The 13,688-nt window shown below is 51.4% G+C and overlaps 1 protein-coding gene across 1 annotated transcript; it reads right to left on the bottom strand.

Annotated features, from left to right (window-relative positions):
- Nucleotides 1–1,106: 1,106 nt before the first annotated feature.
- Hpcal4 (hippocalcin like 4) lies at nucleotides 1,107–12,385 on the bottom strand. Its single transcript, XM_020180850.2, has 4 exons — nucleotides 12,227–12,385; nucleotides 6,696–6,865; nucleotides 6,344–6,559; nucleotides 1,107–5,103 (listed from the first exon to the last, which is right to left on the bottom strand). Exons 2-4 carry the CDS (start codon nucleotides 6,855–6,857, stop codon nucleotides 4,906–4,908), a joined length of 576 nt encoding a protein of 191 aa, XP_020036439.1. The 5' UTR covers nucleotides 6,858–6,865; nucleotides 12,227–12,385; the 3' UTR covers nucleotides 1,107–4,905.
- Nucleotides 12,386–13,688: the final 1,303 nt, after the last annotated feature.

Genomic DNA, 13,688 nt, shown 5'->3' with positions numbered 1-13,688 from the left:
TGCATACTTATGGGCTGCTTACACTCAAAGGGATACCTTTTCTTAATTTGTACAAAGGACAACATGAGGACTAATTGTCACCCTGACTCTTAGCCTTTCTTCCCACTGGCCGCTATCCACTCATTTGGGCTCTTGGATGGCTTCCACTTGACAGAGAGGGAAACTAAACCCCAATGCCTGCTGCTGTTAGCTTTCTTCTGGGGAACTGCTCTGCTCACAGGCCCTACATAACAGTATCCATTCTGGCCTCAGATAATTTGATCAAGAGAAGATACTTGACCTATAGGATCCCCCTGAAAACTAAGTCGAACCAAGTAGATTCTTTTTTTGCTTTTTTTTTTTTTGTACTGGGGTTGGAACTCAGGGCCTCATGTTTGCTAGGCAGGTGCTCTATCACTTGAGTCATTCCACCAGCCCTATTTTTGTAAAGGGTTTTTTGAGATAGGGTCTCGCGAACTATTTGCCCAGGCTGGCTTCACACCACTAACCTACTGATCTCTGCCTCCTGAGTAGCAAGGATTACAGGTGTGGACCACCATTGCCTGGTGAACCGAGTAGATTCTTCGGAACTAAGAGCTGAGAGTAGTGGCTCATACCTGTAATCCCAGCACTTGGGAGGTTGGGGAGGAGGATCCAGAGTTTGAGGCCAGGCTGGGCTACATAGGGAGACCTTGTCTCAAAAGAAATAAAAAGGTGGAGGTGGGGTGGGAATGTCGGTTGCTGGTGAGTCTTGATACAGTTGGAGATGCAGCCACTCTACACAGGGAAACCACGGAGCCTGAAGAGAAGCCAGGGAAAAGAGCACAGAACACACTTTGTCTAGGGCCATCAGCCTATGAGCCTGGACATGAGAAGGGAGAGGCAGTTGCCAATTCTTTTGAGTCCGGCCATTCCTCATCTTTAGGGTCCCTTGTGTCCTGCTCCCTTTCTCTTTGAACAAGTTCAAGTGGGTTCCTATGCCATATGACCAGAGACCTTGCCAACACAAAGACCTTGGTCCCAAGGAGGTTTCCAAGGTGCCATCACTGAGTGAGCTCCCCCAGGCCTTTTTGCTCCCCTTCCCCCTCACCCAGCCCTAGACCAGTTTAGGGGACAGGAGTCCTCAGTACAGTCACACCTTTTATTCATTGTCAGTGGGAAAAAACACACCACACGGCACAGGATTGAACAGTAAGGACAGTCACTGTGGTCACAGCCAGAGCAGCATATTTGGAGGGGATGGGAGCTACATTGGGGACCTCATAGTGAGTCGGGGCCCCCCTCTGCCACCCAGCCCCTCTGCCTGTCCAGGTCTCACAGCTGCTGCTTAGAAGACCTTGAGCCTGGCCCAAGGGCCACGTACCCCCAGGAGGCCCTTATCCTGCCCCCACACTCTGGCAAAACCCTGAAAATTTCATAAAGAAAATTCCATATTTTTCCGAAACTTTTAAATTAAGAATATGAATTATTTCTTTAAGAACAATGAATAAAATATGTAAGAAATATATTCTTGCCCCCACGGTGAGCTCTAAAGTCAACACAAAGACTCACCAAGGGTTGGAACTTCAGGAAATATTTGTTGCTTTCCTGGTTTTTTGTGTAAAAATATTTATAGTATCAGCTTACTCCCCTGCCTAGAAAGACTAGTTTCTTCCCTTATTTTTGCTCTGCCCACCCCTCCACCTTCTCTTTCCATAGCAGGATGAATTTCTACCTCTAGGAACTCTGTTGCATTGCCAAGATTTAGTGCCTTTGTTTATGAACTTTAAATAATTCTGACTATAGCTCTAAGGACTGGAGTGGCTGTCTGAAGTAGTCTATGCTGATGATGTTTAGAGATAAGAAATAAGGGGCTCATCGACTAGCCCCAAAGGATGAACAAGGACAGAATATGTCAGAAAGTGGATTCTGGAACTTTGTAATTCACAGATGGCTGTAAGAAGGTACAGAATTTTAAATGAGTTTGGATATATCAACGATTCAACTGTATATTTTTGTGTCTGTACAAGTCATACGTAAACCTCTGCTAACTTATGCTTTGTGGCAAGTCCTTCTCAATCTGGGGTAGGGACGGGAGTCCTGATACTTTTCTCAAGGCGGGGCTGGCGCTCTACCACATGGTCTCCTGGGCACACAGTTCATGGAACACCCAGGAAAATGTGGGAGCAAGGCCTGGCCTGCCTGTGGGCTTCTCTTAAATGGCAGTACCAGTTCCTGGCCTGGCATTATGTGTTCACTCTGTTGGGTTGTCTGAAACCCTTGGTCTAACCAGCAAATGTCAGCCATGGCTATGTATCCAGAAGCCTGGAGTGATCAAACATGTCTTCTGGGTAGGACTTGCCTACCAGCTTGGAAAAAACAAAAACAGTTCTCTTAGAGAGAAAGATGGTAGTACAGACAGTACAAGATGCTTCCAGGGTTCTGGATCAGAGGTCTCCCAGGACAGCACTGGCCCACTAGCAGAGCTGCCCAGAAGCAGAAAACAGATGCTTAAAAGGGTTGGAACTTCAACCAAGCTGTTCCTGTTTTCTGGAAGACCATAGCCTCAGAAACTTCTTAGCAGGAAGATTATACAAGATAAAAGGCAACTTGGATTGTCCCACAGTCAACCTCTGCATAAATCAGAGACAGAAATGAGAAGGGAAGAGAAGAATCTCTTCTTTTAGACAGCCTTGGGTTCGTGTCTTGGCATTGTGTCATCTCCTGACTGTGTGTTCTTGCACAAGGGACCCCCCCTCTTTCAACCTCAGCATCGGAGTCTGGAGAAAGGGAATGAGAACCCCTTTCTCCCTGACTATGAAGACAGGATGCAATGGGGAACGTGGCAAGCCTTTGAAAGCCATGGAATTCTGTGTGATTGTGAGTTACACTGGATTCAACATTTTTTTGGGGGAAGGAACCCCACAGTGAAAAGCCTTCCATCAGAAGATTCAGGTCCTAGCTGAACCAGGCTGTGAAGCATTTATGTAACTGTGGTGCTGACTGACAGCACAAGACACACCTACTAGCTGGGTCCTGAGAGCAATGAGGCATCCTGAGAGGCAGTACTGGGTAAATTCCTGCTAGTCGCTGCCTGAGGCTAGTCTCCAGCCTCGCCCTGTGGGTCAATCACAGGCAGGACAGAAAGAGGGCAATAATCCAGTGGCCTTGCTACCTATAAGGGCCACAAGACGGAAGGAAGGTCCAATAGAGCTTAGGACCATAAGTCAACATCTCCAAGAGTTTCCACCTGCAGAGAGGCAGGACAGGTGAGCATTCAGCAGCTAGAGGCGAACAGCATCTTTCCTGCAGGTGCATCCCCTACTGCCACTCATCCTCTACTCCCACCCTGGGCTGACAGCACCTATGTACTAGATTGTTTTCACCAGCAGTTCAAGAGGAAGTCAACTGTCACTGTACAGAAAGCTAATTTCTGGTCACGAGTACAGGAGAAAGTAAAGTGAATGACTGGAAGAAGCAAGATAAATTTTTCTGGCAGTCAAAGCATGCAGCTGCATTAGCTCACAGATCCAAAATCAGAAAGCAAAGCTGGTGTGCATGGACGGTAATGAGTTACCTGGCATATCTAGGATTGTGGGGTCAGAAAAAGCCTTTCAAATGGAACATGCCCAGCACATTCTTAGGCATTTGGTCCACAAATGCAGCCTGAGAGCCTAAACGGTGGCCTGGTGGTCCTTTTCTTCTAGCTCCTTCTGCAACTGAGACAGTGAAGGAACAAGTCCATCCCTGAAACCAAATCAAACTCAGAAACAAACCACCAAGATGTGTGACATGCACTTGTCTCATACTTTGCAAATCTGTTGTTTCTGTCTCTGAAGTCAGCACCCAACCTGAGTAAGTGTGTGATAGTCACTTGTTGAATTGAAGAAGTTGATAAAAAGGAGCAGCCGAAGCAGCCAAAACTGCTGATGATGACAGCTCAGGACTAGGTCTGACAAGGAAAAGGGTTATCTGTTAAGTCTGGTGGTAGTTTCCCCCTTTTATCCCAGCTTTGTTTTTTCCCTAAAAAAATTAACATTTTCTATATTCATTTACTCATTTTTATAAGAAACCAAGTAATATAGAGACTATTTTAATATTTAACCTAATAAAATGACTTTAGCTCCTTTAAAGGGTACTAAAAAAATAAGTATTACATAAATTTTCATTTTTCTTAAAACTTCCACTTCCACTCACATGGTTCCTAAACTTCCAAGTGCTTTTCATTCCATCCTTCTGCAGCTTTGGGAGGAGCTAGCTGGACGATGCAATAGCTTCTCAAACTAGCTAGCCTTCCTGCATCCCTGTCTGAGACCTTGGCCCACCAGAAATTGCCTCATTACCCTCTGAGTTTCCAGAGGGCATGGAATATATCTTGTAAACGACCATAGTATTAGCACCTAAAGGTGCCTGGCATTGAACAGTGCTCAATAAACATTAGCTGAAGAAAGGACTGAATGAACGCTCCAAAAGCTGGGGCCAGAGGGGCTGGGGAGAGTTGAGAGGGCAGGGCAGAGAACACCTTTAAGAAATCCAGGTCCTTAGAAAAGGACAGATCCAATATGGCTCTTCAGAGCCTATGGAACCACATTCTATAAAGCATAAATCCCCAAAACAAGAAGATTTCAAACCAGGACCCCAGTCCCTCTCCTTAACCCGGACTCTTGGGGCAAAAACCAACTCCCCGACGCCCAATGGATGTTAGCTCTGGGCCAAGGCTGGGGGTGGGGTTAGATGACAGACTACCTGAGAACCTGTCTCTTTTGTGGGGTGAGGTGGTCCCTCATGGAACTTGACTGAGGGGAGGAAGGCTTGGACAGAGGAGGAGGTGGGCTAGAAAGTGAGGTTGGAATGCCCCTTCCCCTGGGAAAGGGCCATCCAGAGAGGTCATCAGGTTGGGAGATGGCCATGTCCCTCCTGGCCAGGGGCCCTGCCCCTCACCAGCTTCTACTTCTGCATGTCACACTGCAACAGCAACACAATGGATGGGTCACTCTTGGCTGCCTCCTTGAACTCCTCCAGCGTAATCTGGTCATCTTTATCCTGGTCCATCTTCTTGAAGATCTTGTCTACACGCTGCTGGGGCGTAAGCCCATCCTGGTTCATTCGCATCATGATCACTGTGCCCACCATCTTGTAAATAGCCTGGGGGAGTGAGGAAGGAGGTGTGAACACTCCAAGGAGCAGGGAGGATCTGGAGGTGGGCAGAGAGAATTCTGGAGGGTGGTGAAGATACTAGAAGGTGATATATGCTCATTAGGATGGACTATTTAATTAATTGTGTATCAAACCCAACTTTTCACCCCTCACCTGCTCCACCTCCAGCACTCCCTGTCTCAGTGAATAACGACTTCATTGGGACAGTTGTTCAGACCAAAAACCCTCACGACCTTCTTTTTTTGAAACAGGGTGTTGCTGTGGCCTGGAACTTGCCATCCTCCTGCCTCAGCCTCCCCAGTACTGTAATTACAAGCATGCACCACCTTGCCCAGCTCTCATACCATTCTTGACTTCCCATCTTCTCACACTCCACACCATTATTCATCAAACCTTGTCAGCTCTAGTTTTTGATCGTCCTATATCCTCTCACTTCTTATCACTTCCACAGCTAGTCCATGATTTCAGTCTCTGCAAGGTCTTGACTGGTGTGCCCTTAGGACGACTCCTAACTTCCCTCCCCACTTCTCTCTACACTCATCCAGAAAAAGCTCAAAGCCTCCACGCCAGTCTGAGACACTGAGCAATGGGGCCTCTGGTTCCCTATCAGACCAGCTACCTATCATCCTCCCTTCCACTCACTCTGTCCTACTATCCTCATCTCTAGCCACTCCTCGAATCTTGCAAATGCAATCTCACAGCATTTATGTTCTGTCTGCAGACATTTAGGGTTAGCTCCTTCACCTTATTCAAGCTGCTGCTCACTTTCATCTTACATAAAATCACTTTTCCTCTATTACTTGCTCTCCCTTGCCCCTTACGTGGCTTACCTACTTCATAGCACTTCCTGCCTGACATGGCAAACGGTTATTTATTTCTCAGAAGGAATCTCCCATGAAAGCAAGAACTTTGAACAATGCCAGACAATCAATACTTATTTCTTCAAAGACCAAGTGAGTTAACTTGGGCTCTGGAGTCAGATATCCTGGATTTGAATCACCAACCTCTCTGCTTGTTGACCTTCCCCATCCTTAAAATGGAATTTCTGACAGTATCTGCTCCATAGGCAAGGCACTTAGTACAGGGGCTGCAGTTAACCACTGGATCCTGAAATCTGGAGTACTGGAGATCTGGGGAGCAGGATCAGAGCTCCCGGGGCGGAAGGAGACAGGGACGCCCGCCCCGCCCCGCCCACTCCCCCCCCCACCCCCCACCATCCCCAGGTCACCTCAATGATCTCCAGCATCTCCAGGCGCGTGATGCGACCATCGCCATCCAGATCGTACATCTCAAAGGCCCAGTTGAGCTTCTGCTCGAAGCTGCCGCGGGAGGTGACGGAAAGAGCGCAGATGAACTCCCGAAAGTCTATGGTGCCGTCGCCATTCTTGTCGAAGGTGCGGAAAGCGTGCTGTGCGAACTTGGAGGCATCGCCGTACGGGAAGAACTGAGGCAGGGAGCGGGAAGCTGGGGCGCAGCGACAGCCTCACCCTCCCCTCCACCCGCTGGGGGAAGACCCGCACAGCCCCACCCCACCCCCGCGCAGTAACTGGATACCTGGATATCTGCCCCGCCCCGCGCACCTTGATGTAGAGTTGCTGGAACTCCTCCAGGTTGAGGATGCCGCTGGGGCAGTCCTTGAGGAAGCCCTTGTACCACTGCTTCAGCTCCTGCTCGCTGAACTCCGTGTTCTGAACCAGGTCCTCCAGCACCTCGGGGGCCAGCTTGCTGTTGGTCTTCCCCATGGCGGGGCCTGGAGGCAGGGAACTCTCTCAGTGTGGCCCAGGGCAAGGCCCTGGTCTCAGCAGTGGTTTCCAAGTCCCCCTTCACCTTTCTTCACATCCCCTCCCATAACAAACTGACCTTCACACGGCCAGGATCCCTCCCAACAAGCCCCACCTCGGTTCGGCCTTCACTCACCACCCTTCCCATAAGAAGTCTACCTTTAGGCAGTGGACCTCCTTTTCCCCGACACAGGGACATTTCCCCATAATATGACATCCTCACCCCTCTGCACCGCAGAGCAGATCTCTCCTTACAGGGGATCTTCCTTCTTCCAGGTCCCCCTGCTCAGGGACCAGTGCTGCAGCATTCCAGTATTCCCCCGCCCTGCCTTCCCTGCCCTCCTCTTCCCTCCCCTCCCCTTCTCTTCGTTCCTCTCGTCTCTTCTCCCACCTCCCATAGCTCCTCCCATAACATAAAGCCTTAACTCCTCTCCCTGCTGTTCCTGGCTTCTGCACTCAAGTTCCTTGACCCCCCTCCCCCCGCCCCCAGTCTGAGGGGCAGACTCCTCAAGTATCCCCTTGGCATCATCTCCCAAGTTCTTCCTCAGGCCTTCTTGGGCTGCCCCAGCAGGAAGCTTTTCTCCTTCCAAGAAGAAATCCTAGCCTGGAGCATCGATGACCCTGATTACACTCTACCTTTCATTAACCCATCCATTCCCTGAGCTTCTGTTGAGGCTGACCAGCTTGTGCTAGGGATGGAGATAAAGCCAATACAAGACAACCTTTAAGAACTCATTAGTGGGTCAAAGAGTAGATAACTGACTACAAAGGGCCTTCAATCAATGTCAAGGAGTTTGGACTTTACCCATAGGGGATAGAACCTGGGGGTCTTAAAGCAAGGCTTTGAAGCTAACATTCATTCTGTGACACTTACAGGATGCTTACAGGATCTAGACACTGGGGACCCAGAGAATTTGGAATTTTTCTTTTGGCTACAGTGTGGAAGATGTAGACTAGGGAATGAGATGCAGAATAGGGAGGAGCCTGCCAAACAGTTCAAGTGACAGATGATTTTAGGACAGGAGTTGTGGATGGCCTAGATATTGAGAGGGGGTATTGGCAGGACTTAGTGACTGGATGTAGGGTGAGAGGGGCATAGGAGTCAAGGTAGATGCTCGAATTTGTGGCTGAATGGAGGTGTTATTGCTGAGAAGCAGGCTTGGGAGGATCATGTCAGCCCCCAGCTAGAGTGGGAACCCCCCTCCCCAAGTGGCTTATGCCAGGAGAAGTATTTGCTGTAGGTGGCACAGGCCCTCCCCCAGAAGCCTGACCAGGCCCTGAAGGCTGGGCGGACACTCCTGACTATCCTCCTTATCTCCCCATACACTCCTCCACCATGGGAGGAACGTTCCTCTAGAACCTGTTTTTTTTTTTTTTTTTTTTAGGACAAAGCCCGAGGGGTACCTTTGACCTACCTAGAGTCTCTTTGGAGGGCGGTCAGGCTCCCATCTCATGGTGGCCTGCCCCCAAGATACTCTAGAGAAGCAACCCCTTGGACTGACAGAATTCTACTTCTGCAGCCCACCCCATGCCAGTGTAGCCTCTAATCCCTATTGCTGGGAACACCCTAAACTACTATGTCTGTTGGTCAGTTCTAGCTCTCACTCCCTTTGCCAGGCAACCTCAAGTTGGTTGAAGGATATCTCTGGGCCTCACGATTCTCCACTGGGCCATAAGGAAGATCAAGGAGCAATGAAGGTGACAACATGCTTCCCCACCTCCCATTTCTGGAGGATGAGGAATCCTGTGCCCACGGGAGAAGCCGGGGGGGGGCATGCACCCCCTCTGGACCATGGGTGTCTCTGGACCACCCATGGGCAGGAGGCACGATCTATCCCCAGCCTAAAGATTCTGCAGGCTCAGGGTATCACCAAGGAAGCTAGAGAAGCCGGAAGCAGAGGTGTCTGATGGGGGAGGCACAGCCTCTCCCTGGTGTTTTGTTGGATGTGCCTGAGTGTCTCCGTGAGGGGCTGGGTCTGTGTGTGGGAGGGTGTCAACGTATGAGGCTGCAAATCTGTCAGAGTGCACACATCACTGTGTGTGTCGTGTATCTGTGTGGCTCTCACCTTTTCACCCTTTTTCCTCCCTGCCCTGTGCTATCGTCCCCACACTTAGTCTTCTGGGGCTTTCCCTGTTCCCTGCCCCTGTTTGGTCCCAGAACTAGTGAAGATCAGTCCTTCCTCTTCCTTTCTCGTCACCCCTATTATTGCTCTTAGACAATCAGAAGGTCAAAGTCATCAGCATCCTTTGAGATCACCCCTTAGTTTAGTGAAAACTGAAATTGAGAGAGAGGAGATCACTGGCTCAGGACTACTCAACAGGTGAGTGGAGGTATCTCAATGTGCACCTAGGCCACCTGTCTGGACAACCCACTCCATAGTACAGTTAGTCTTGCTCAGTACAGACCTTCATCACCACCTGCCTTCTGGGAAAATCAACTCTGATCTCCCTGTGGCATCAGTGGGACCATCCTGCCAAGATCTCTGAATACCCAGGAAATATCTACCCTGGCACTGGTGCCCACCAGCACCTTTGAGTCAACACTTGAACAGCCAGACTCACCCTCAACCTGAGAAAATGTACCTCTCTCCACTGCCCCTTCATTTTCTCCTTCATTCCTGGTATTGGGGAGAAGCACACTCTATGAACTACATGCTTTACGAACTACTTCAGATTTTCCTCTCCCTTTTTCCCTGGTCCAACTTGTCACTGTGTCCTATGGTCTCTTCTTTGGAAGCATTCCTGGAACCTTCATTGTGTTTGTGGCCAAGCACACATGATGGTGCTGACATCCAGCCAGGGTTGGATTTCAAGCCAGGCCCATAGGGCTCATCTGCCTCACAGGAAGTGACTTCCCTTCTGATTCCTCTGTTCCAAGGGGAAATTACAGTATAGAGTAGAGGTGGCCATACTTGTGGGCCTGCTGAAACTCCAGAATCTTCTGGAATCTGGTCTCAAGGTGCCCACCTTCACTGCTCCTCTCACTGCTACATATGCCTCTTAAACCAGGCTTCTCACAGCCACAACTTTTCTCACCTATCTGCTTAGCTAGTTTCCTCTCTCTTACCATCCCTTCTCTTTTGGGTGGACACAATCTGAAGTCAGCTTTTTCCAGCCTGGGCAATGGCCAGATATCACATAGGATCAGCACTTTGGGCACAAGTAAACCAGGTGAGGCCATGGAGTGGAACCCCAAAACAAATAGTCCTCTGCCCCTCACTTGTTGCTCTAGGATTCCAGGAGAGGCCTTTGCATTCAACCACTGCCTGAGCAAGGAAAACTTCTCTAGACCTTTTTGTTCTATGGCAAAGAGCTTTCCTGCTTCCAACAGGACCTAGACCACTTTTGAGCAGATTGGACAGTGAGAAAGAGTTTTTTCTTTTGTTCCTGAGCCTGGTCTCTTGCAGCTTTCTCCACTGGTATTCCCTGGGTGCCTGCACAGGAGCACCCACCCTGCAGAGGCCTGATGGCAGAGCCTAGAAACTCAGCCATGTTCGGTGAATGTCTCAGATTATGTGAGAGAAGCAACACCCCCTTCCTCTCCCTTTGAACTATGTCACTGTTTTGTTTATCTATGCTCTCTTTCTATCACATCCACTTCAGAGACAATGGAACTGAGAGCCAAGGAAAGGAAGGGTTCACCCAAGGTCAAATAGAGTCCATCAGCAGAAAAGCAAAGGCCAGAACATAGCTGGGGGCATATTCTGTTGGAGTGGTGGCCTCTGGAGGGCTGTCCTTCAGCTGAGAAGGAGGTAGCACTGCCCGGTGCACAAAACCACAGCCTCTTTGTGCTCAGAGGGTTCTTCTAGAAGGGTCAGGGTTAGGTGGGCTTCAAGTGGAGAGGTGGCAGTGAGGGTGGGAGGGACTGAAGAAGACAATAATCCCACACCCTCGCCCAGCTTCAGAGGAGCTGGTGCTGAGGCGGTTGCCATGGTGACAACAGCTCCCTGGTCAGGAGATTTTTCTCTTTCCTCTCCTCCCTTTGCTCTTCTCCAAGCAGCAGCAATAGCAGCCAGGTCTTCTCCTTAATAAGAAGCAGGGGTGAACCCTACTGGCCACTTCTGATTTGGAGCTGTCCATGCCAGTGGGCTGTAGTCTAAGAGAGACTTCTAAGAGAAGGGGCCTGGAGGGTGTGTGGGACTGGGGGCCTATACTTAGGCTTGGATAAGAAGCAATAGCCCTTCAATGAGATTGAAGCTCCCCAGGCCTCTTCTCAGAAATGTTCTAATGGTTCAGGGCCCTGTTTTCCCATAATCAATCATCCAACCAGAGTGTGTCAGTGTGGGAAGGCTATTCAAGACCTTCTCATCCAATCTACCCTCTGTTTGCCCCCTTCCCCATCCAGGAAGAATCAAAGAATCAGACTTGGTCAAAGTCAAACAGCCTCTGAAGCAAAGGCAAGGTTTGCACCCAGATCTTCTGTTTCCAGGTTCAGACCAGCTTAGGGAAAGGAGCAATATAATACAGTTCACATGGAGTGTTCCTGTAGAACAGCAGGAAGATAGGAGAGAAGGAGCAACTAGGCACATAGAAGGCCAGAGCAGTAGGGGTTAGAAAGAGGTTTGAGAGATGGAATGAGAGGACGCTGGAACTTTGACTGTGGGGGGTAAGAAGAGGTGAGAAGAGGTGAGGCTGCAGCCTTGGCCAAGGACAGGGCATGGGGGGGTCTGATGGCAGGTGGTGTCTCTGGTTCATCCTCCAGCCAGGAGAAAAGAGGCCACATATTAGTCCCCTCCTAGTCACTGGAGGAGAACTGCTGACAGAGTGTCTGTGAATAGAATCCTGGGGGGGTCTTCTTCCCTCCCTCAGGTATGCTGTGAGCTGTCAGCTTGAGGGATGGGAAGTGGGGACAAGAAAGGAGGAAGTGGAGGAGGGAGCTGTCTTTGGGGCAGGGCCCCATAGTATGAAGGGCTGTGAGCTACCTGTGTGGGTGGGGGCTATCTGGAGGTGGTAGGTTGCCATGGGGCCGGGCAGGCTATCCATCTCCAAAGGCAACGGGGAGGGGGGGGAAGGGGGGGCGGTTGGTGCCTTCTCTAGCTCGAGCGATACCACACCCCCAGGTGTGTGTGTTGGTGGGTTGGAGCTAAAGCAATGGTGGCTTGTACCTGAGCTGGGGGTTGGGGGGGGGGAATGGGGTAAGGACCCGGCCTGAAGTGGAGGTCCCATGCCTAGGAGCGGGCCCTCCAGATGCTGCCGCCTAAGACAGACCTAGGGTCAGGGAGATGGATTAGGGGGCAGGAGACAAGGATGGGGAGGGAGAGCGGAGGGGGAGGGGACCAGGGTCTCCGCTCCGCGGGTTTGCTCCTAGGGCCCGGGCCCACCCGTGTTACCTGAGGCCGCTCGCCGGGTCGCTGGATGGCTCTGAGCCTTGGCGGGCTGCGAGGATGAGACTGGCTCGAAGGGCGGGCAACTGGGCTCTCCAAGGTCCGCACCAGAGCCGCCTCCCAGCTCTTGTATCACTATGTGCCTCTCAAAGGCGACAGAATTTGCATAAGCCCCGCCTCATCCCAGGCAGCTTGGCCGTCGATTGGCTCCGCTGGAGCCGAGTGGCAGGCGGGGTTTCAGGTGGGGATGGGGTGGCCAGTGAGGCCCAGCCACAGGAGCGCGCCCCGCCCGCCCGCGCTGACCTTCCTAGAGTTGCCAGGATGAGGGAAGGCTGTACCCCCAAATGTCCCCAACCCTGAGGCTCAGGGCTCCGGCCGCAGTCTGGGGCGAAAAGTGCCGAAGATTGAAGTGAATTCGCAAAAACAACCACACCGTTGCTATGGAAACAAGAGAACCACAGCCGAATCTCTAAGCCTTGTCTTCTTGGCCCCCAGCGGGGATGAGGGTGGAAGAGGGGATAATTCACAAGATGAGACCCCCCCCACACAGCCATATCCCACCTCAAATTGGAGGGGAACAACGAGGAGCTGCCAAGTGGTAGGATAACGGAGAGATGGGGTGGTCAGCAGCTCACGCCTCTGTATCACCTGCCCACTCCCACTCCCCTCACGCAGTGGAGCAGAGAGGAGGGTGGGTGCGGGCAGAAGGCACAGTATGGATGGCGAAGTCCCCAACCTCTACCTGGCCCCACGCTAGGTGTAGGCTCCCTCTAGACACCCCAGAGCTCCTAATTCCAATCCCTTCTCAGGCAGACCCTGTCCTTATTTCTCGAGGATCCCCAACAGGCCTCTCAGCTTCTCCCCGAGAAGGACCCCCTCTACCTATCCCTGGACCCCTCCATTCCCCACCCTCCCACGTTCCGGTCGCGTAGATGGTGCTGGTCCCCAGCCGCCGCCAGACTCCGGCCTCGGATGTTGACACAAACCCGAGGCGGTTTACACTGAGCGGGTCTGGAAGGTTTCAGGACCTCGGGAACACCTCCTCCCCGCACTTGGGGGTCTCCCCTAAACCCCGCCCGACCGCCGGGGCTGCACTGAAAGCTCCCTAACCAAGGCGGTGGAAAGAAACTCTTTTATGCCAAACTCAGGGCGAAAGGGGTGCAGATTTCCCTGGGCTGGGCCACGTGCGTAGGAGGGACTTCAAGGGCTCTATCAAAAGCGGGGGCGGGACGCCTGGGGATTGGTGGAATGGGATCACTGATGCTGTAGAGCTGCGGTGAAGACGCAGGGCTTCTGTCCAAGCAGCAATTGTAGGAATGGGCGGGGCGATGGGGGTTGGGGACAGGCCTGCCACCCGCGGAGGCAAGGCTTCTGGGGCTGGTCCCAGAAACTCCCGGGCCAGGCTCTCTGCGGAGGAACCAGTGGATGTCCCTCTTCATGAACCATCCCATTTCTTCTTGAACCGATT

The sequence above is a fragment of the Castor canadensis genome, chromosome 7, assembly GCF_047511655.1.
Source record: "Castor canadensis chromosome 7, mCasCan1.hap1v2, whole genome shotgun sequence".
In the NCBI taxonomy this organism is placed as follows: Eukaryota; Metazoa; Chordata; class Mammalia; order Rodentia; family Castoridae; genus Castor; species Castor canadensis.
Note: the sequence above shows the minus strand (reverse complement) of the source record. Positions and strands in the feature narration are given on the sequence as shown.

Coding starts and splice junctions, on each gene's coding strand:
- Hpcal4 (XM_020180850.2), bottom strand. CDS start 6,857: ATGGGGAAGACCAACAGCAAGCTGGCCCCCGAGGTGCTGGAGGACCTG. Junction 6,560..6,695: donor TCCAGCAACTCTACATCAAG/GTGCGCGGGGCG, acceptor TCCCTGCCTCAG/TTCTTCCCGTACGGCGATGC. Junction 5,104..6,343: donor AGATGCTGGAGATCATTGAG/GTGACCTGGGGA, acceptor TCACTCCCCCAG/GCTATTTACAAGATGGTGGG.